This window comes from Ostrea edulis, chromosome 2 (genome assembly GCF_947568905.1).
Source record: "Ostrea edulis chromosome 2, xbOstEdul1.1, whole genome shotgun sequence".
In the NCBI taxonomy this organism is placed as follows: Eukaryota; Metazoa; Mollusca; class Bivalvia; order Ostreida; family Ostreidae; genus Ostrea; species Ostrea edulis.
This window is the reverse complement of record NC_079165.1, coordinates 83,385,692-83,408,142: the sequence shown is the minus strand read 5'-3', so window position 1 is coordinate 83,408,142 and position 22,451 is coordinate 83,385,692. Positions and strand designations below refer to the sequence as shown.

General features: G+C 37.0%; 2 protein-coding genes across 11 annotated transcripts in view; one reads left to right on the top strand and one right to left on the bottom strand.

Annotated features, from left to right (window-relative positions):
* The window catches only part of LOC125681650 (rap guanine nucleotide exchange factor 1-like), a 50,448-nt gene that overhangs the window by 4,960 nt on the left and 23,037 nt on the right, over positions 1–22,451 (top strand). For 2 of the 10 annotated variants that reach the window (XM_048921822.2, XM_048921817.2), the window contains exons 1-3: positions 50–289; positions 8,408–8,595; positions 10,040–10,072. In XM_048921822.2, coding sequence (XP_048777779.2) covers positions 256–289; positions 8,408–8,595; positions 10,040–10,072 — 255 coding nt within the window. In that variant the 5' untranslated portion in view covers positions 50–255. Of the gene's footprint in view, positions 1–49; positions 290–2,106; positions 2,599–7,300; positions 7,371–7,533; positions 7,888–8,407; positions 8,596–10,039; positions 10,073–12,052; positions 15,949–22,451 lie in introns of those variants that run through there. The other 8 variants (XM_056155196.1, XM_048921820.2, XM_056155197.1 and 5 more) reach the window with 6 other exon arrangements.
* Positions 11,996–21,522, bottom strand: LOC130051921 (rab11 family-interacting protein 3-like). The gene is made up of 2 exons (XM_056155202.1): positions 21,279–21,522; positions 11,996–21,220 (listed from the first exon to the last, which is right to left on the bottom strand). Exon 2 carries the CDS (start codon positions 20,590–20,592, stop codon positions 19,576–19,578), a length of 1,017 nt encoding a protein of 338 aa, XP_056011177.1. The 5' UTR covers positions 20,593–21,220; positions 21,279–21,522; the 3' UTR covers positions 11,996–19,575.

The following is a 22,451-nucleotide window of genomic DNA, read 5'->3' as shown; positions in this document are numbered from 1 at the left end:
ACCCGCAACAATCATCGCTGGTCAGATATTTGCATCGTAAGTAGATGTAACCTTTGTACTGATGATGATGACTCCGTGTGGCTTCTCATTGTTTTGCTCCAACTACGCTTGAGTCACCCACTTAACAAATACATGCAGTTAATTTTAAACTCAAGAGATAGATGTAAATTTAGGATGTCCTCTTTGAGTGTCTTTCTTTAGTGTTGTATCATATGTGGCATGTAGACAGTATCTCTTTGCCTCAGTGGAGCAGTCATGTCTACTGTGAGACAAACTGTATTTTTGAAAGGTAAGATTTCAGGACAAGTAATTTGTTTTATTTACTTGTCTCACTGTGATGTTTTCTTGGCTACAGGTGGCCATTTTTGTGACCTACAATTTATCATTTTCCATCAGATTTTAGTAACAAGTGAATGGTAACCTTGCTTGATAATTGTAAAAGTTACAAGACATGCTTATATTGATTTACGCAAAAGAACTATTTGTGAAATGTTCACCTGATATGATTTATTCCAAATTTGGGCACAAACGGGCATAACACTCAACATGTATGATTCAAATCACAAATACAATACAGGACTGAGTTCCAGTACACAAGTATAATGTTATGTATACAGATATAATGTTCATATACAATGGACATACTCAATACACATCATGGATATGGGGGGTATCATTTGTTGATTACAGACTCCACTGAAATGGAAATGCGTATGTAACAGAATACTGCTGTGTTGTTTTGTTAGTTATAATATGATGCAAAATGTAGCAAGATGGTGCTATAGGTTGGAATTATTTTAGTAGTGTATACCCAGTTCCATTCTTGATTGATTGTATCTTGTTCATCGTCTCTCGAGAATTTTTCTCTCATATTGAGACATCACCAAGACCTGTGAAGGGCTTCAAATTTAGGCCTTTGCTCAGGGCTTACGGCCATTGAGCAGTGAGGGTTTTTTAGCGTGCCACACCCACTGTGACACGGGACATCCGTTTTTAAGGTCATCTCCGAGGACCCGTGACATTCACACCTGATGCCTAGCGCTTGGCGATGGAACTGTTACTACCTGTTTTAACAACTTATGTCTGTCGCGGCCGGGATTCGAAACCTGGCCAACCGTTCTAACCTCTAGACCACCGCGGCGGTACATACACTTCCATCCAAAGCGCCATATACAATATAAGCAATATATGTGTAGATGTGTGATATCAGTATTTGGTTAAAGCTTTTCCATTGTATTGAAAAGTAGGAATGAAACAATTATTAGGTTTTTTTATAAACATGACAGTAACATAACATGCAGGAAAACTATAAATTGACAAACTGCTGATGGAGTTACAGTCTGGTCTGTGACTGAGTGACGAGAATCACCATCAACTGTTGATAGATAATGTAATGATATTTGATTCAACTGTCTCCTTGATATCTGGATCTTTAATAAAGACAGTCTGTTAACTGATCACTGCCCACACAGTGACAAGAGAGGAGCTGATGACAGATCAACACAGTACTTGTGTATTTAGTCTCGGTTTTCAGTCTCACCTTGCAGTTTATATCTGTGTATACATTGACCTTTACAATGTACAATGGTGTCCTCTGGTACCAGCTGAATTCTGAGAGAGAGAGAGAGAGAGAGAGAGAGAGAGAGAGAGAGAGAGAGAGAGAGAGAGAGAGAGAGAGAGAGTTCTGTCTTATCCTGCATTTGATTACTTTTATGCATTTAAATCCCCTGTATTGCAGTGATGATGGACAACTGTGATGATAAAGCATGTAACAGTTAAGTGTTTAGGACTTGGTTTGAGGCAATGGTACACATGAATGATTACCCCCTCAGGGATCGGTCAGTTAAAAAATGCATCTCATTACTGCTGGCTTTTCAATGGGGTACTCCTTAAAGGATCGGTCAGTGAGAAACTGCATCTTGGGACTGCTGGCTTTGTTATAGAATACCCCCTCAGGGATCATTCAGTGACAAACTGCAGTCCAAGTTGGCTGGCTTTGTAATGGGTACTCCCTCAGGGATTGGTCAACCTATTTGATGGTACATTTGTATAACTTTTGTCTGCATAATTAACATAATCCATAAAACAAACAAATAATCAGTTTCAATTGTCATTCATAAATATTGTGTGGGACAGAGAAATACTTCTCCATTATGAAGTCAGTTGTTGCTTGCATTGATTTGCAGTATCTTGCATTCCTAGTACTGTTCCTAGGGGAACTTGGAGAAATGTTGAACTTCTTGGTGTTTTTTGAATGGTGTTTCCTGTATAATTGATCATTCATGTATTCTATTCTCTATATGTGGAGTTTAATCAATACCAGATATTATCAGTCATAACTGCATGGGAGTGTGCAAACCTGATGCTGATTTTGAAAAGTTTGGGTCTTGTCTTGATATCTATATATCAGTGAGGTGTGATAAAGTATAGTGTTCATTAGCTGGTCTATCAGGTTTTTAAGGAAGGCAATTCCCCAAACTCACCATTCAGCAGTATATTGCAGTACAGTGCAGTGATTGGTAAGACAGTGACAGCATGTGACAAGGTTCCTTCCACTGGATATTGTTTCTTGTGATATGGAACCAGAAATCCAGGATGGTGAGTGAAAAATCCAAGCTGATGAACAACATATCTATTATCTAGGATCCATTTGTATTGTAGAAAGTTTCTATTTTAATGTTAGTTAAGATAGATTTAATTAAGGTGCATGCACATTTATTATGCAAGTACCGGTACTCTTATTTTCATACATTGATTGTAGAATTGCAGTACAACTTGTCTAATTTGGATGCTGTGTAATACAAAATGTTATGTAAACCATACACATGTTTTGGGCACCTATCTTTGAATTCTATTGCCTTATTCCAGATGTCTAATCCAAAGACTTTCTTTGTTACTAAGCATGTCCAAATTCGCTGTACCATATGAACTCTAAAAGTGTCTGCAATAAACATCAAAGATACTTGATTCAAAATCAGATATGCTAAATGCACACAATTTGCAGTATCATTTGACCACATCAATAAGTAACGATATTCATACAGGTGACTTTCAATGTCTCAGACTTCCATCTCTCAAAGTTTTCGATCTTCAAAATTATTTCCCATTCTCAATCCCCCCCCCCCCCCGGAATAAATACGCAATTTTACTCTAGATCTCTTCAAACTCTTGTTCTCTCAAAGTAAGTCACATTATACAGAATCCTTTTAAGTTTTACTCATGATACTTCAAAGTCCTAATAATTAATGAAGTATACCTAATTAAATTTTGAAAGTTAGATGGTAAATAGGATATGTGACAAAATAATTTGAGACAATTATTGCTGCAACAAATAAAGAATAGATAAGCACACATGAAAATTATTTAATTTCTTTATTTGTATTTCAGATGAAGTAAGTTTCAAGAATAAGTCTATTTATTACTTGGGAATTTTACCACACATAGTGTAAAACTAAAAACCAGTAGATTGAAGTGCTACTTGATTCTGGTCTCTCAAAAATTCAAACTCATGATATCTTGAAGTTTTATTATGGTCTCCTGAAGTTAGTGTTTTTGAGAGTCACCTGTATTTCATTCGGTAAAAAAGTCTGAAATAGGAAAATGCTTATAGTCCTAGCTTTCCCTGAGCATACTTTTGTTAAGATGTTTGATGGTTTACTGGTAGGAAGTGTTAAGTAATAGAGATTTTTGCTTTGGAAAATGCAGAAAGGATTTTTTATATTCCCAGAAGGACTCTGACATTCTGGCATCACTTTTGATGCTGAAATTTGGTGATGGAACAGTCAATACTTTTCTGAGCTGTGTGAGGTTTGAACCCAGTCAATACTTGTCTAAGTTATGTGAGATTTGAACCCAGTCAATACTTGTCTGAGCTGTGTGAGATTTAAACCCAGTCAATACTTGTCTAAGTTATGTGAGATTTGAACCCAGTCAATACTTGTCTGAGTTGTGTGAGGTTTGAACCCAGTCAATACTTGTCTGAGCTGTGTGAGATTTGAACCCAGTCAATACTTGTCTAAGTTATGTGAGATTTGAACCCAGTCAATACTTGTCTGAGCTGTGTGAGATTTGAACCCAGTCAATACTTGTCTGAGCTGTGTGAGATTTGAACCCAGTCAATACTTGTCTAAGTTATGTGAGATTTGAACCCAGTCAATACTTGTCTGAGCTGTGTGAGATTTGAACCCAGTTAATACTTGTCTGAGCTGTGTGAGATTTGAACCCAGTCAATACTTGTCTGAGCTGTGTGAGATTGAACCCAGTTAATACTTGTCTGAGCTGTGTGAGATTGAACCCAGTTAATACTTGCCTGAGATTTTGGTGATGCAATAGTCAATACTTGTCTGAGCTGTGTGAGGTTTGAACCCAGTCAATACTTGTCTGATCTGCATGAGGTTTGAACCCAGTCAACACTTGTCTGAGCTGTGTGAGATTTGAACCCAGTCAATACTTGTCTGAGCTGCATGAGGTTTTAACCCAGTCAATACTTGTCTGAGCTGTTTGAGATTTTAACCCAGCCAATACTTGTCCGAGTCTGAGCTATGTGAGGTCTTCCACTCATGAAATCTGCCCACCAGCTTACTGTCATAGTTCTCCCATGGATATTAGATATGATGAAACAAGTGGTAATGTAATGACCTTGTACATGTGTTTGTCAAGTTTTTGTTGCCTTTTAAGGTTAAACATTTGAAACAAGACATAAGGCACAGTGTTTGATTAATATGGAACGATCCTGTAATTCTTACATTTATCTTTTGAAAGCAAAATGGCTACAGGCAGATTAAGTAATTCATGGAAGAAGATTGGGATTGCAAAATCATGCAGACTAAAGATTTCTTAGTGGTCTGAAGAAAGTAATCAATAGGAAAAATTTGTTGAATAATCAGAAATTTGTTGGCTTGAGGAATTTGTCAATCAAGTGATGTATGTTGTATAGGGCCTCCTAATATTGATTCTGTGGTCCAGAATGACTCATGCTCTATTGATGTCAGGCTCAGGTTCCACTGTCTGAATCTTTATGAGTACAGAATGGTCCGAGTTATGACTAATATTGTATTTCTGAGGGTCTGTGGGTCTTCATCAAATATATATATTCTGTACTTGATATCAGCAATTTCTAAATGGAGCCATGCACAAGTTATAATGTTGACAAAATTGAAATAGAAATGTCGGAGGGGGAATCTATCTACTTTATTGATTGTATTTAAGCTGTAGATTGGTGTAAGTTATTGGATAATGATAAGTAAAATTCACTGAAAGGTGTTGCTTTTTGTGGTCTCTCTCGCTCACTTTTTGCTTCTTCTTCTTCTCCACCTCTGGAAGCTGCCACCACCATATATCATTTGATAATTGCTTATCCAGATAAAGCAGTTACTGAAACAGAAATGATGAACAGATTTCTCTTGCCAGTGCTGTTCATCATAAACATTCTTACATATAGGTGTGCATGCGTGTATTTGCAGGTGGGTGGGTCACCTCTGTCAGAGTTTGGACAGTTTCAGTTGCCAAGCAGTACTGTACATAGATTTATCAAAAACTGTCGAAACATTGCCAAGGCCACAAACTGTACTCTTCTGTGAATGTATTGTTAATTTGTAAGTAAGACTAATTAAAATTCATTTCAGTTTCTCTGGTACCCTGTAGCACAAAATCCTTGGGAAAATTTTCACATCTGTGCTGAAATGGCACTGCATGATTACCTTTCAGTAAATAGGTTGATACTTCTTTTTGGAGAGAAAGATCAAAGTGCGGCACAGGTGCATTTAATGTGAAACAACTAATTCTGGTGAAGGAATTTGTAATGTAATACTCAGAGTTTGTACATGCGTAACAAGTCAGCCTTTCACTCTGATCATCAAAAGTTAAACATTATATGGTCATTGAATAAGATAGTCCTTCCATTGATAAAAAAAGGAAAGTTTGGGGGGGGGGGGGGTGTTGTTGTGGGGTTACATTCGTCTACACTCCAGTAACATTGGGCTGATACTCATATCCTTTAATTTGTTAAATTAGGATTTCAAATGTAAGCTTCTGATGGTGGTATAAAACTTTTAACATTTAATATTTACAACGATATTTTTGCATGATCTAAACAAGATCAAAAGGTTTTTTGGGGAACATCCATCAGATATACTGATTTTCTTGTTTTAACGGTGACTTCAATGGAAATAAAGTTTGATTTATTTTCCCGTTTAATAAAAAATGAGTTGATTGATACACCTTGATTTGGATAAGCTAATAGAATTGATTTTCTATGAATCGATGAATTTTTCCCTCTGATGTATCAATACTGAAATTCTCATAAATGTCATGTTCATGCAGATAAGCAGATGTTGAAGCAAAGTGTCTCAATTGATCAAACTTGGGTCATATGGAGACATCTGATTATCATAGTGTTAGATTTTTTATTTATTTTTACCAATAATATTTGTTGACCTAATTTACATATTCTGTGTCCTTGACCTCATAAATTTATGTCAAGAATAAAAGAATTGACATATAGGCCTTGTATTGGGTTTACAAATGTAGTGAGGTTGAGAGTTGCTCTGTTGTAATTTCAGCAGACAGATGGTAGACAATGTTATTCTCTACAGAAGCCCAGACAGAAGGTTTTAGGTGCAGGTTTATTGTTTGCAGATGGCATTTATGTCCTATTGTTTAATACTTACTTTGTTATAATGAATATTGTAGCTTTACAGATTTTCTAAGAAATTTTAAGCAAGTGATATATATAATTCAATAAAAAAGCAGGAAAATATACAGTTCCAAAATATATTTAAATCACTAGTGCTTTCTGGATTTTAACATCCATCCTCAGGTGAATACAAATTAATAATAAGATAATTTGTATTCACCTGAGGATGGATGTTAAAATCCAGAAAGCGCTAGTGATTTAAATATATTTTGGAACTGTATATTTTCCTGCTTTTTTATTGAATTATTTTGACTGTGTGATATCAACTTTTTCTATTTGGATTTTATATATATATATATATATATATATATATATATATATATATATATATATACATAAGCTAAATATGACAAATTGGAAGATAACTTTGGGGATCTTTTTTTATGCGACTTTGGTACATCATTTCAAACAGACAGACCAATCAGCTTGATCGATAACTCTCCAACAATTCCCACGAATTTCAGAAAAAATCTAATTCATTAAGGCTTTTTAGTTTCCGACAGACTCGAAAAAATCTCTTTCCACAAATACATGTTGTTTCTAATTATAGCTTGTTGAGATATTTCGTTCAGTTATCTACAGTTGCTTTTAACATCATTAGGGTGAAGGAAGCTGGATTAGGGGTTTACTCAGAAGACTGTATCTGGCACTCAGAAAGATAAGTCCCATTCTGAGGGTGGGTAAAGTTTGCCTCTTTCTTAACATACTTTAACATCCGTGATGAAAACTACACTATAACATTATTTTGATACTATCAAATAAGGATGTTTTTGTAAACGCTCGCGTTATTTATCAGGAAGTGTAAATACATGTATTAATGATGAAAATTATATAAATAGAAAGAAAAAGACCAGGATTAAGTTGAAGGAGATGTGAAAGTGGAAAACACATTAACAACAGCACCATGTGACTTGGATTTACCTGGCCACACAGCGACATTCTTTGGTTGACATTCTTGTGTAGTGTAAATGATTTGTTTATATTTATCCCAGCAAGGGTAAGGCTTTGCTCCACAGTTTGTACAAAAATGAATTATGCTGGGTTTACACCCACCAGAATTAGCCAGCCCCTGGGGGTTAGAAGCATAGCTTTTGAGATGGGCCCTGCATGTAACAAAGATAAAGATGAAAGGATTTGTGATAGAAGGTAGACTGTATTTGCAGCGGATGAAAACATGCAAACCTTGTCTGATGGTATCGTATTAAACGCTATCACATTGAATTTCTCTTCATTTTTTTCTCACCATTTGATCAGCTTCTTTAAAATTTAAGTTTAAATTGAACATGAAAATGCAAAAAAATAAAGTTTGAATTGTTTGCAGGGTTGATATTTGGCTGAAAATGAAAAGATAATGGAGAGTATCTTTAGGGTCATTATGTTAATGAAACCTTCACCTTGTTCCCAGAAAAAGACCTGATTGAGTGTTGATTAAATGCTGTGGGGCATTATCTCTTGATAGCCTCAGCTTCCTGGGCTGCATTGCGATTGATATGGCAATGGATTTCAGATTTTATAACTGCTTATTGTTCTGTTGTACACCACATATGCTCAATGTATTTCATACCTTCCAAGCAATCAGCAACTGTATTGTATCCATAATTGATGATTGATCTTAAGAAGGTACCTTGTGTTAAAGTAAGATTTGATATTCTGGCAGCCATGGATTGCAGGTGTATTGAAACAAGGAAAAGTAATAGGTTTGTTTGATTACAGAGAAAAGCCCTGGGGCTAAGATGCTGAAGAAGGCACGGTCCTTCAGAGACGATGTGAAGGGCTACCTGCGCCGAAGATCTTCAGCATCCACACACGAGTCGGCCATTACAGAGGCCAAACATCGACACAGCAAGTCCTACTCTTTGCCAGTGGAAACTCCGTTAGAAAACCCAGCACTCAGTGTAAAAGTAGGTATCAATGTGTTAGAGAATTCAGTTGTTGTAATATTTGTAGTAAATGTTATGTGTGAAAGAACGTCGTATAATTGAAGACTTAAATGAGATTTACCGCTAAAATCAAATGACAGCAGTTTCAAAGGTTCCAATATATGACCGTATTGTAACTAGCAGTTAGTGTAACAGGATTATCACCTCAAGTTTAAAACTCATCCATCCTTCTTAATTTCAACATGTGGATTCTAAGATGTAAAAATGAAATAAAGTTTGATTTTAACTTATGATTGTCAACAATTATTGACAAATTTAAATCTTGATTTGACTGACTTTCTCGTGATAGATAACCTAGTTTTGCTATTGTCAAGGTGCATTTGGGGGGGGGGGGGGGGGGGGGGCAGATTACACCGTAGATGTAGTTTTTCTGCCAGAATTGCAGTCTCCATCATCAGACAGTAACTTTTCAGTGAAAATTTTCTGTGCAAACGGAGGATACGATCCCATCAATTCTCCCACTGCATTGTACAATCACTAGAGAAGTTCAAATTGTAGAAGAACCTAGAATTAGAAACATTTATCTCTTGTTGATGTCATGTCTGCAGATATTGAGCTTGAGAAATTTCAAGAAATGTGCAGGTGCTTTGTATATTCCAAATCATAGTAGGGTAACACCTGGAGAGTTAATCATAGTTAATAATTGATTGAATAGTGCAAAGGAAATGATTAAGCTGTAATGGGTAGAGAAGACATTGGTATGATGTTTTAAGATAACTGCTAAAAATCCATATATTTCCAGTTTGCCTTGATAATTATAAAAAAATATTGCATATATGTTTTCTAGTATATTAGCATAGATGGTGAAGTGGAGATCGTATTGATACTCTGACAATTTGCTTGCTAAAGCTACATATATAGTAATCTTACACATTCTCATTTTGAAAATGATAACAAAATGAACATTACATTTTTTTCATACAGATTTATACATTTCTCTCATTTGGTCACATATCAGTAACTGTACTCCGTAATACTCAAAATGTCATTACGTGTGCTAACAATTCCAATCTTTGAGCTTCAGAATCGGATGCATTTTGGTTTCTTTTAATCATGCTTGAAGAATGAGGAAAAACTGGTGGTGATAGCTTGCTAACATGATGCTGTAACAGAGTATTGGGGGGTTGTAGTTTTGTGTGGCTGTCGACATGTCATTTAATGACTATGTTTGTGGCAGTCTGGTCTTTGTTGTTTGTCTCACAAGATTAATGGCTTTGTAACAAAACTAATCTGCATTTACAGATGATTGTTTTATTGCACATCTTTTTACTTTAAAAGTGTTTTATGTTTAGTTCACTTTCATAGATTCACATTAATTCGACTAATTGTTTGCCTGTAAATGTGGATGTGTATTTAGTTTGACTGAAAATGTGCATGATTCAATGTTAGAGTGATTGTATTTCAGATAAAAGAAGATTCTCTCAAAAGTAAAAACAAAGTGAGTAATCAAATATTTGAAATTCTGGACAGTAGTTGGTTTGATGAGCTCTCTGGTGCACTCAAACCAGAAGTTTAAGAGAACTTTTTCTGATGGTGAAGTTTGTCAGTCATACATGTATGTAGTCTGACCCTGTGTCTGTTTATTGTTCAGTTTAACCACTGGCCAAACTTAATACAAGATGGTATTGTGATAAAGGTATTCAATTCAATTTTCTTTAAATGATGGACCTTCAAAATAGAGACAATAAATTTAGCCAGTGACAGATCTAGAGGGTGTTGCAGGGCTTTCAACAAATTTAAAAGTAGGAGGCTGAAATGAAAAAGTAGAAGGCGATCCAATGTTTGGCGCCCTTACGGCCGGGGGTCTGGGTTAAATGACGCAAAATCCTGCATTCTGTCGGTTTCCTTGCACTTAAATGCAGCTTTGAAATTGTAATTTTTTTGCTTGAAATTTTTACTTTTGCCATGAATTTATTGTTTCATATGTGAAATTTTCTGTTCATGCAAAGACTTAAAAAATTCAACATTGCAAAGTACTAATTTTGATGCAAAATGAAAAATAAAGTGCATCAAGATAACTACATGTAATTATTTTTTGCAATGCTGTATCAATTAATTTTTAAGTGTCTTTGCTTGAACAGAAACTTTCACTTTTATTTCTACATTTGTACTGAAAGTTTATAAGACTGAATTGTTTTGTAAGAAAGTTTCTACATGCAGAAAGTATTGTTGAAATGAACTAAACTGCATGTTTTGCTCACCCCAATATTTTTTTAAATAAAACCCAAACAATCTTTATTACAAATTAATAAGTAACATTTAAATGACCTATAATTTTATTTTTCCACAAATTCAAGTTAACAGCTACAGATTTGTTGGTAACATAGCGAATTTGTGCTGAAAAATTCTACTTTCGTTTTTATTTAATACCACATGGGCATTTGCAAATTAAAAAGAATAGCAAGTCTGAAATCTTTCCTGATTAAATTCTGTTTTCGCTTTAAAATTGTTGATTGATATTATACTCGTGTCACTTTCACTTCTGGCCTTTTTAAAGCCGAAACTGAACAGGGTATTTGTTCTCTTCATTCCGTCAACATCATTGATTTTTACGTTCAGGACTTGTTGTTATCTTTCGGAACTTCTCGTCTGTGTTGTCACGAATTGGGTAAATCCGAGGCTTTCCGACTATTGCAATTGACGTATTATTTTCTACACCAACAGACGACCAATCAGGTGCCGGTATTTACCTGAACTAAATTTAGCGCAAGTAAACACGTTTTTACATCCTGGTTGATACGGCCGCGATTTCTGAGTCTACTAAAGTTTGGAAGATGTTTAAAGTTTTATAAAAGTTTTTTTCATTGGACATACATTTTTGTCACTAAAGTAGCCGGCACCTAATGTTACTATAGGTGGCGGAAATCCGCCGGCTACCGGCTACTTTTGAAAGCCCTGGTGTTGTTACAGAGGTTGCTATTTCCCCTCAGTGGCAGATCTAGAGGGGGTTGTTACAGAGGTTGCTATTCCCCCTCAGTGGCAGATCTAGAGGGGGTTGTTACAGAGGTTGCTATTCCCCCTCAGTGGCAGATCTAGAGGGGGTTGTTACAGAGGTTGCTATTCCCCCTCAGTGGCAGATCTAGAGGGGGTTGTTACAGAGGTTGCTATTCCCCCTCAGTGGCAGATCTAGAGGGGGTTGTTACAGAGGTTGCTATTCCCCCTCAGTGACAGATCTAGAGGGGGTTATTACAGAGGTTGCTATTCCCCCTCAGTGGCAGATCTAGAGGGGGTTGTTACAGAGGTTGCTATTTCCCCTCAGTGGCAGATCTAGAGGGGGTTATTACAGAGGTTGCTATTCCCCCTCAGTGGCAGATCTAGAGGGGGTTGTTACAGAGGTTGCTATTTCCCCTCAGTGGCAGATCTAGAGGGGGTTATTACAGAGGTTGCTATTCCCCCTCAGTGGCAGATCTAGAGGGGGTTGTTACAGAGGTTGCTATTCCCCCTCAGTGGCAGATCTAGAGGGGGTTGTTACAGAGGTTGCTATTCTCCCTCAGTGGCAGATCTAGAGGGGGTTATTACAGAGGTTGCTATTCCCCCTCAGTGGCAGATCTAGAGGGGGTTATTACAGGGACTGAAATTACAGGGGCTGAAATCCCGCCTCTCTTTAGTTGAATATTTTTATTCCCCCCACTCCCACCCCCACCCCACTTGAAAAATAGAACGCATATTGTTTTGCGTCTTTTGGTCTATAGACCAAGTCTTATCCACTTCATATCTAAAGAACCATTTGCTTGATAGTTACCAAACTTTGTACAGTGGTTGCCCTTACAAAGTAGATGACCCCAATGGATTTTGAGGCCACAAGGTCAAGGATCAGACTAGACATAGGAAAATACTGTCCACTCAGTATCTTCTTGAGAACCTTTTGCTTGACAGACATCAAATTTGGTACACCGGTGCATCCTAAGGAGTAGATGAGCCATATTGATTTTAAGGTCACAAGTACTCTAGATATAAGATATTTTTCATTTGATATCTTTTGAACCTTTGATGGCAGACATCAAGCTTGGTACACTGGTACCCCCCTAAAGATTACATGACCCACATTAATTTTTAAGTTACAGGGTCATAGGTCATGACTCAAATGGTTATTTGGAAATGTCTGCTCAGTATATTGAGAGATCAAACTTAGGAATTTGGTTGCCCCTGACTAGTAGATAACCCTTCTTTTTCACTATCATTGCAGGCATTCAAATTTAGAATTATTGCCACATGGGGGAAGGGGGGTATATGTTTCTAAAACATTTTTATGGAGTCTTCATCCCCCTCACTTATTTAGGTGGAAAAGGTACAAACCTTGGTTGCAACCCTCCACCCCCTTTGAAAATTTTCTGGATCTGCCCCTGAAAGAAATTGTGAAGTGTGAATGAATTTAAACATTGGTTTCTAAGTCATCCTGTGTTTTCAATGTAAAGTAGGGCTACATTATTTCAGTAACACTGGGCAGTGGAATGCCTGGTGTAACTCCAGAAGAACAGATGTCCAGTGTATTACTAATTATTCTTAAATGTTGGTAATTATCAGAGCAGCAGGGATATATGATCATTAGGTTCTCTTTATCTGTGCCTGCACTACTGACCACACTCCAGTGTTGGGGGTGCAGCAGAATTCCCCCGAGTGTGATGTATCTAGTTGACACTTTGATGTGAAAGTTTCCTTCAGTTCAAATTATAACTAGCTGTGGCGAAGTGTAAGGATAAAAATCTCCCCTCCCATTTCTTAAAACAGGAGTATAATTTGCCTGGTTTTAATATGAATTGTAATCTGGTCATAACAAATACCCATGGCCCCTATTTAGGGCTGCAATAAGGTCCATTGTTGTACCTATCAATTTGTAGGTAAAAGATAAGTCTTTAAGATTGTGAGACTGATTTGTATTATGGATATGCAATCATCTTCTTACATTGTAGATTGAAGGTTAATGAAACCATGACCCTCAAGGTCAAAATGGTAATCACAAGCAGTTTTTACAAGAATAATCTTTGAAAACTTCTTCTCAAGAGCAACATGGCTACAATGCTGTAGTATCCCTCTGCAGATATGGCCAGATGATGGCTTTAGGTCACTGTGGGATCACAATGCCTAATAAATTAATTTTTCAGTGAGAGCAAGGTAACTCATTTGAATGTAGTAGCTTATGATCCTAATGTGGACAATTTATCTTTAAAATTCTCCTTGCAAAGCATATAGCAATGTAGTTGCAGATTGCTAATAAAAAGTTTTCAGGGTCATGATTTCTGAAAAGTATCAGACTGTTTAGTAGGCAATTTTTACGTCTTTTCAAACCCTTTGTAATTTTTTTATAGCGTATACCTTTATTAACATTTGTATTCAGTTACCATTCACACGAGTAACATATTGGAATACATGTATCAATATTGGTATCCAGTTATTCTTTACATAGGCAATATATTGGAATAATGCATTATTGATATACATACCATTGACATAGGCTCTATGTTGGAATATTGGAATGATACATGTACTAATGTATTATTGGTATCCAGTTACAATATCAATGGTCACGATAGCCTTGTGGCGAGGGTGCTTGATTTACAACAGAGAGGTCTTGAATTCAATTCTTGATTTCAGTGCCACATCAAACCTAAGACATTTTAATATATGTAATGACGGGTTCTTTGGCAAGCGCCCGACATCAGAGGCACAAGTCGTGGATCTTTTGGGTTATGCGACCTTAAAAACTGAGGTCCCGTGTCACAGAAGGCATTGACACAATAAAGAACCTATACTGCTATAACCTTAAGTGCCATGCATAAGTCAAAGTTTGTGGCATTTCATCTACAGCTGGTGACACGTCTCAGTGTGATTAAAAAATGATTGAATAGAACATAAATGTACATGTACTTTATAAGCAAGCAAACAGCAGGACTGTGTAGTACCAAGCACAACAGTACAATACATTAGAGTAATTTGCAATAGAAAGTATAGAACAATTCATTTTATTTCCAATATTATGATAAATTTATATATCCTTTTTTAATGGTATACTAACAATTTCATGTTCAATGTTCAAATTTCTTAGAATTTTGTTTTTGAGTTATATGTGGGTTTTTAAAAGAGGTCTGAATAAACTGGTCTTATTTTTCAATCGAAATTTTTAGTTTTCATTGTATCAGACCTATGTTCGGATGTGAATCAAAATTCAGCTTTGATGAAAGATAAGGATGAACGTCTAGTCTTGGCTGTGCTTTTGAACTGACAAACAGTTTCTGGCTGTTTTCTTACTTCCTGAAGTACTTTAAAGTAGCAAAATTCACAACCTGTGCTTTTTCCTGTGTAGCTGACTGACTTTACGAGACAAACAAAAGTAAACAAGTCCAGAGACTAAATACTGAGAATATCACTTCAATTCATCGTAATCTTATGATGAAGTAGCATATAAATATAATTTAGGAAAATATCAAAACACTAGTTCTGATGAATTTGGTTTTATTTGAGAAATTGTGTATGACTTCCCTCTTCCTGTCATAAGTTCAAACTCTACTTGACATGCATAGTGTGCAAAACTATGGTTTTCTTTGTTCAAGGTTAAATGACAGTTTTATATGGTGTTAAAAATTGTGAATATTGGATTTCCATTGATATTGTGAATTAATTGGCTGCACTTGTAAATGGAGCAGTTGGCCTCATTAACATGAGCATAAATTGGTGATTGATCTCACATGCGACACTTTGTGGGTTTATTTTTTTGGGTGTGAACTGTTTCACCTGCTCTTTCTTCTCGTGAGGTGATACAGTCGTGTACAAAGGAAGGAACTGCAGCAGCAGCAGAAGACATTTTCTTTTTGCCCCAGAGAGGAATCTTCTGCTAAGTGAGCCTCTCCACTGACTGATCATCTGTATATATGTATTGGATCCAGAGATGGTTTGGGTTAACACAGCATCCCACTCACCCAGATGCTAAGCAGTTTGATTGACTGAATAATATTGAGTGAATCACACACATGTCGGATGGCTGTAGGATAACGTATTTTTTTTTATATCTCTGACCCGTGAAAACTGTGATTGACTTGTGAACTGGAATTTTAGAATTTTACATGGATTCTTTTTTAACCGAGTCTGTGTTGTTAGTGGTTTTATGATTCCTGGGAGAATTTAGGTGTTTGGTGCAATATTGGTTTTGTGTACTTGAGTGAAAGAGAACCACTTGTGTTCATGTTAATGGATATGGGCTTTTTACCTTAATTTCTGATGTTAGTAAACAGTGGTTAAACTGGCAGTACAAGATTTAGGATGGGAAAAAGCAGTACTCTAGGCAAAAAGAAAAAGCTCAAGGCTGAAACTCCTGTACAGGTAAAACCGTTTATCTCAATGACGAAGTCTTTTATTTATCAGAAATTTTTGATGTATACCTGATATATTAGGAAATCTGAAAAGAAACTGATGTATTTCTGATATATTAGGTGAAGTGAAACTGATGTATTTCTGATGGTCTTAGATATTCTGTGACAGGGTTAATAGATTCAGTTCTGTAATTATACCTAGACAATTAACATAGGCACAATGCCCTGTTACTGAATTCTCTGTCAATAATGCCGGTAAGGAAATATTTTATCAAGATTTCTGCCAATTTGAGATGAAACCTTCATGATATAATTTAGTATTTCCTTGATGTTGTATTGCTGGGTTGTGGGGAGAGATGTTGTGAGCCTCCGTGGCCCATATTCTAAAACATTGTGCAAACTCTGAGATTAAGTTTCCTCTGTATCTGAACCTTTAAATTACATTTGGGCAACCTGGCGTTTTTGATCTGTTGTTCTCTGTGTACAACAGGATGCATGATTCATTGAAGATGTATGTCTTATGAGTGAATAATACATCATCTACTTGTCTGGCGTGGTGCAACAGTCAGGCCGAGGCAATCACCACGGTAACACAGAAGGGGAGTGACAATACACCACAGTAAACAATGTCATGTTTTACGTTGGTGACGTAAAATCAGAGAAAAAATATTTCAAAAACCTAACGTAACTTTTCAGGCAGAGAGTTTCTGGGTGTAGTATTGTTACATTTGAAAATTGATACATAGGGTGAATTATTAACAAATATTGCAATTACTTACAGCATAGGATTACCCAGTAATGGGCCACTGAAATAAATATTTTGTAATAATTTCGAGTAGGTACACATCACACAAACAATGGGTGACTCTCAGGAGAAATTGGGATTCTGATTTTGTGGGTAAATACCCTAATGAGGTTTATGAAGTGCCTGTGACTTGTAATGGCTGATCAAATTCATCTCCAGCTGTTGATAAGAGGATATTTATACATCACATTCCCGATTCTTAATATTGCTACATCTTAGAAATTTAATCTTGTATAAGAGAAAAATGTAGACTCTTTTTTAAAAATGTAATGTTTTACTGGTCTGTAAAGATCTGAATACAGTCAGAGACTTGTCTGTCTATTATGGGGGATTTCTTCTGCCTCAATTTCCATGGAAAAACTGTAGAATTGATTGGCCATTTATGTACATACTAGACAGATGCATGTTGATGAAAATTTTCCCTAGAAGCATTTCAGCTTAAGAGGGCACAATGTTTCACAATGTCTGTGAATGATATCGAGAATTGGAGATTTATTTAGAATTGATAGGAAACAAGAGTTTGTGAGTAGCGGATCTGAATCAATCAGAATTAAGTTCTCCAGAGGCTGAAAAAGAACCTAGATTAGTATGCAACAAGTAATTCATAAAATCCTTGTTGCTTACAATGGAGTTGGACTGGTGCATTAGTAAAATGGGCCTTTTGCCACTAAATGTCTCTCAATTTTCTTGAAAAGCCCTACCAGCATTGTACAGAACAGAATAAGCTTTGTCAGGTTTTGCATACGGCCTTGCGGCTCAAAGTGACAAAACACACTAATGTTGAAGACGCAATGGAAGGATCTCATACCAAGGCCCGGAATGATGCAAACTTTTACAAGCCTACTCGTATTTTGATCAAATTTAGACTAAGAATTTACGGTACTATATTTGATATTCAGACTTGATGGGAAAGGAACCTGTTAGGAGAAGATAAGTATATAGTCAATAAAATGGAAAGACTTTATTGATCAGAGACCTCTCTGAAAACATATGGCTAGGGTGCAACAGGAATCTATCAATACCACAGGAAAAGGAAAGCTAGCTCAATATTGCGATGATTCAATTAGTTATATTAGTTCCATTTGTAGTTCTGATACATATGCATACCAAAACTCATCAGACTGTGACAACTTCAACTTCAGTTAACTTACAGTTACAACTAGTTACTCTCAAACTGTCACAATTTCAACTAAGTCCTCAGTTACTCTCAAACTGTCACAACTTCAACTAAGTCCTCAGTTACTCTCAAACTGTCACAACTTCAACTAAGTCTTCAGTTACTCTCAAACTGTCACAACTTCAACTAAGTCTTCAGTTACTTCACCATGACTCTTCATCTCCGACCAACACAACTACAAAGGGTTGTCAAAGTTTGTAAATTTAAACTAAATCTGGTGATACTCTAAAAGGCTTTAATTTTGCGATGATTTAAAATTCCGTGGATAAACCTCTTCATATACTTTGTTTTAAATCTCTCTAATAGAACTTTCCCCTGAAGGTAACAGAGTCAATGGTGTAGATTGTTAGTGTCATATTTTAAGATGATACATTTTTATCAGGTGCATTATTTAAGAATAATGTGCTTCGATCATGAAGTATGATGGCATAAAGCATTGCAGTTCATACCCTCATGTATTTTCAAAAATGAATTTTTTTTATAATTACATTCTACTTTCAATTCTGTCTGAATTTCCAGCTGTTAAAGTAAACACACAATATTTATCAAGATTCATACCTGTGATATTCACAACTGCAGGGCATTGATGACGAAGGGCAGTCATTGCAATTGGTAAAGATATCAAAGACAGAAACATTGGAAATGTAAATAAAAAAGTAATGAATAGCAATTTTAAAAACTTCACTGTGATATGAAGTGGGTTATACATAATCAGATTAACTGAGAAGTCCTAGTTATTTCTTAAAAAGGTTAAATGAGCTTACATATTACATCATTGATTATATTGATTGTAATGAAAAAAAAATTATCTGGCATCTTCCATGAAAATTGTGTATCTAATTCAGACCTAGGGAATGTTTAGAAATGAGTTAATTAGCCTGCATTGACTTATGATCTAATTTAATTGATTGACAACAGTGGGTGATAGTCTGCATTCCTTTGATATTCTGAAGTGATAGGGATAGTCTTTTTTTGCCCCAGACATTCTGATGTAGATTGGGCTTTGTTTAATGCACAGGTGCAGCATGTGTTGGTGATCAAAGACGTAATCCATTTATCAAAGACTGGAGATTCTGTTTCTTTTTAGCAGTACAGATAAGTTGTGATTGAAAGAGAGAAGAAACAGTCTATATATATATTGTGTAGATAAGCAGTTTGAAGGTCAATGTTTTATGATTCTTTTTTTCTTTCAAAAATGGACATTAAATATTTTTAAGCATAGTTTCACATTTCAATTTATTTTCTACTTAAAGAGCTGCCCTACCTTGGTCAATAAATAAAAGAAATCATTTGGGTATATCAGTCACATGATCAAATGCCATAAATCTTAAAATCTTATTAGCATGCACACTGTTTCATCATGGTCATTCTCCATGACAATGGCCCATGTTGTATGCTGAGAATCTCTTGTATTATATTAGTGAAAAATTGTTGAGAGATGAAAAATTTAAATGCTATGTTTTGATGTAACATGCTACTGGTGAGAGTGACTAAGAGAAGACAGAGAATAGCATGGACTGTCTTGGGAGGAGAGGAGACAGAGAATAGCATGGACTGTCTTGGGAGGAGACAGAGAATAGCATGGACTGTCTTGGGATTAGACAGAGAATAGCATGGACTGTCTTGGGAGGAGAGGCGACAGAGAATAGCATGGACTATCTCAGGAGGTGACAGAGAATAGCATGGACTGTCTTGGGAGGAGACAGAGAATAGCATGGACTGTCTTGGGAGGAGAGGTGACAGAGAATAGCATGGACTATCTCAGGAGGTGACAGAGAATAGCATGGACTGTCTTGGGAGGAGAGGCGACAGAGAATAGCATGGACTATCTTGGGAGGAAAGGTGACAGAGAATAGCATGGACTGTCTTGGGAGGAGAGGAGACAGAGAATAGCATGGACTGTCTCGGGAGGAGACATAGAATAGCATTGACTGTCTTGGGAGGAGAGGAGACAGAGAATAGCATGGACTGTCTCGGGAGGTGACAGAGAATAGCATGGACTGTCTTGGGAGGAGAGGAGACAGAGAATAGCATGAACTGTCTTGGGAGGAGACAGAGAATAGCATGGACTGTCTTGGGAGGAGAGGAGACAGAGAATAGCATGAACTATCTCGGGAGGTGACAGAGAATAGCATGGACTGTCTTGGGAGGAGAGGTGACAGAGAATAGCATGGACTGTCTTGGGAGGAGAGGTGACAGAGAATAGCATTGACTGTCTTGGGAGGAGAGGAGACAGAGAATAGCATGGACTGTCTCGGGAGGAGAGGAGACAGAGAATAGCATGGACTGTCTCGGGAGGAGACAGAGAATAGCATGGACTGTCTTGGGAGGAGAGGAGACAGAGAATAGCATGGACTGTCTCGGGAGGAGAGGAGACAGAGAATAGCATGAACTATCTCGGGAGGTGACAGAGAATAGCATTGACTGTCTTGGGAGGAGGGGAGACAGAGAATAGCATGGACTGTCTCGGGAGGAGACGGAGAATAGCATGGACTGTCTTGGGAGGAGAGGAGACAGAGAATAGCTGGACTGTCTCGGGAGGAGACGGAGAATAGCATGGACTGTCTTGGGAGGAGAGGAGACAGAGAATAGCTGGACTGTCTCGGGAGGAGAGGTGATGGAGAATAGCATCGACTTTTGTGTGGACATGAGGAGGAGGAGGGATTAGTCATCTTAATTCTAAAAGGACTGCTTTAATTATCTCTGATATCATATTGACTCACACCAGTCTCTGTTCAATTAAATCTGCACTAATCAGGACCATTTGCGCATCATTTAGTTACACATTGTTTGCATGTCTCACATGATTCACTCAGTAGCTTGACTGCATGTTTACTGGCAGTCTATAATCTAAACATGTTCAGGATGAAGACTTGCATTTTTAATTAGTCACAAGGAAGTCTACTGTGTGTTTTCTACTTGATGAGTGATTATGAGTTACTAATGGGAAAAAAAAGTTTATTGTCCAAAAAATATCTAAACCTAACCCTGTGGTATAGATACCACAGAATTAATCAGATATGGGATGAAGTACTTGCGGTCTCAGCTTCTCAGAATCAAATTACATCACAAAAATAATTTAGTGTCAGTTTATAACTACAGCACACATACTTCTTGTAAGTATGTGGGTAGTGAAAGTTATCTGAGGACTGAGAAGTGGGTGGGGCGACAGCTGGTGTAGTATTATAGTTACATTCCACAGGGATTTGATAGATATACATTCCAGTGTTTTGATACATGGCTGTCAGAAAAGTTATACATATAGAGGTTTATGTGTCTGAGGGCATACAGGCAGTGTACCTACAGTCGTCCCTCAGTGGTATATGTACCTACAGTCGTCCCTCAGTGGTATGTGTACCTACAGTCGTCCCTCAGTGGTATGTGTACCTACAGTCGTCCCTCAGTGGTATGTGTACATACAGTCCTCCCTCAGCTTCTGATTGTTTGGGGGGGGGGAGAGACCAACATGCTGCTTACTGAATTCAGCCCATCTATAACACTGGGATGTGTGTAAGGCATGGTTGTTTACAAATACTGTTTTTACAGTAGAAAATATGATCCGAAGTTGTGTGTTGTGATCATTATCAAACCAACCTCAAACTCTAAAACACTTCCATCTAGAAATCTGCAACCTCAAACTCTAAAACACTTCCATCTAGAAATCTGCAACCTCAAACTCTAAAACACTTCCATCTAGAAATCTGCGTGAATCAGACTCCTAATGGCCAATTCACCTTTGTCCTTTCCAAGATGTTCTGAAGTGGATTATTTATCTGTACAGTGGTCTCTAGCCTGAAAACATGAGGGCCTTCCCCCATTTATTAGTATAATGTGTCAATGAGGTTAACATCTGCTGGGTTATAGTATTATTACTGGACAGTAATTGATTGTCTAAGAGTGATCACATATGTTGGATCAGAGAAGTATTATTCCATGAACTCCTCTCCAAAACCACAGACCTCTGGGTGGATGACTCACTAGTTCCCTGATGCAACCAATATCTCTCTGGCACTGCTGTCTGTTGCACATGCATCTCCACATTATTGATGTGTTTAGATACCAAAAAAAAAATCCACTGCTGGATCTAGGGGGTGGAGGATTATGGGGTTACCACCTCTTCCCCCCCCCCCCCTCCCCAGATGTTTTCATCAAAAATTGTCATTTTTTGACATTTGGAGTTTTCAACCACCCCCCCCCTCTTACATTTTTTCTGGATTCACCCCAGTATTCAGATACAAAAAAAAGTCATACTGAGCATAAGAATAAGAGGGAGTGGTTTTATCAATTTTGTTTGTAATTTTGAATTGTTGTCTTTTACAATTTTCTGCAAGTACAAATCCTAAGCAACAATGACCTTTGACTTATACAGACCTGCAGAAGAAACAGGTGACACACTGCATGACCTGTCAAGACCTCCCCACCCACTGTGCCTAGAGGTCATTAATGTTACAGCAAGGCTGTGTTAACTCATTCTCTGATAAAGATCTCACTGCATATAGCATAGGTACAATCTTATTTGGGTGATGGACTG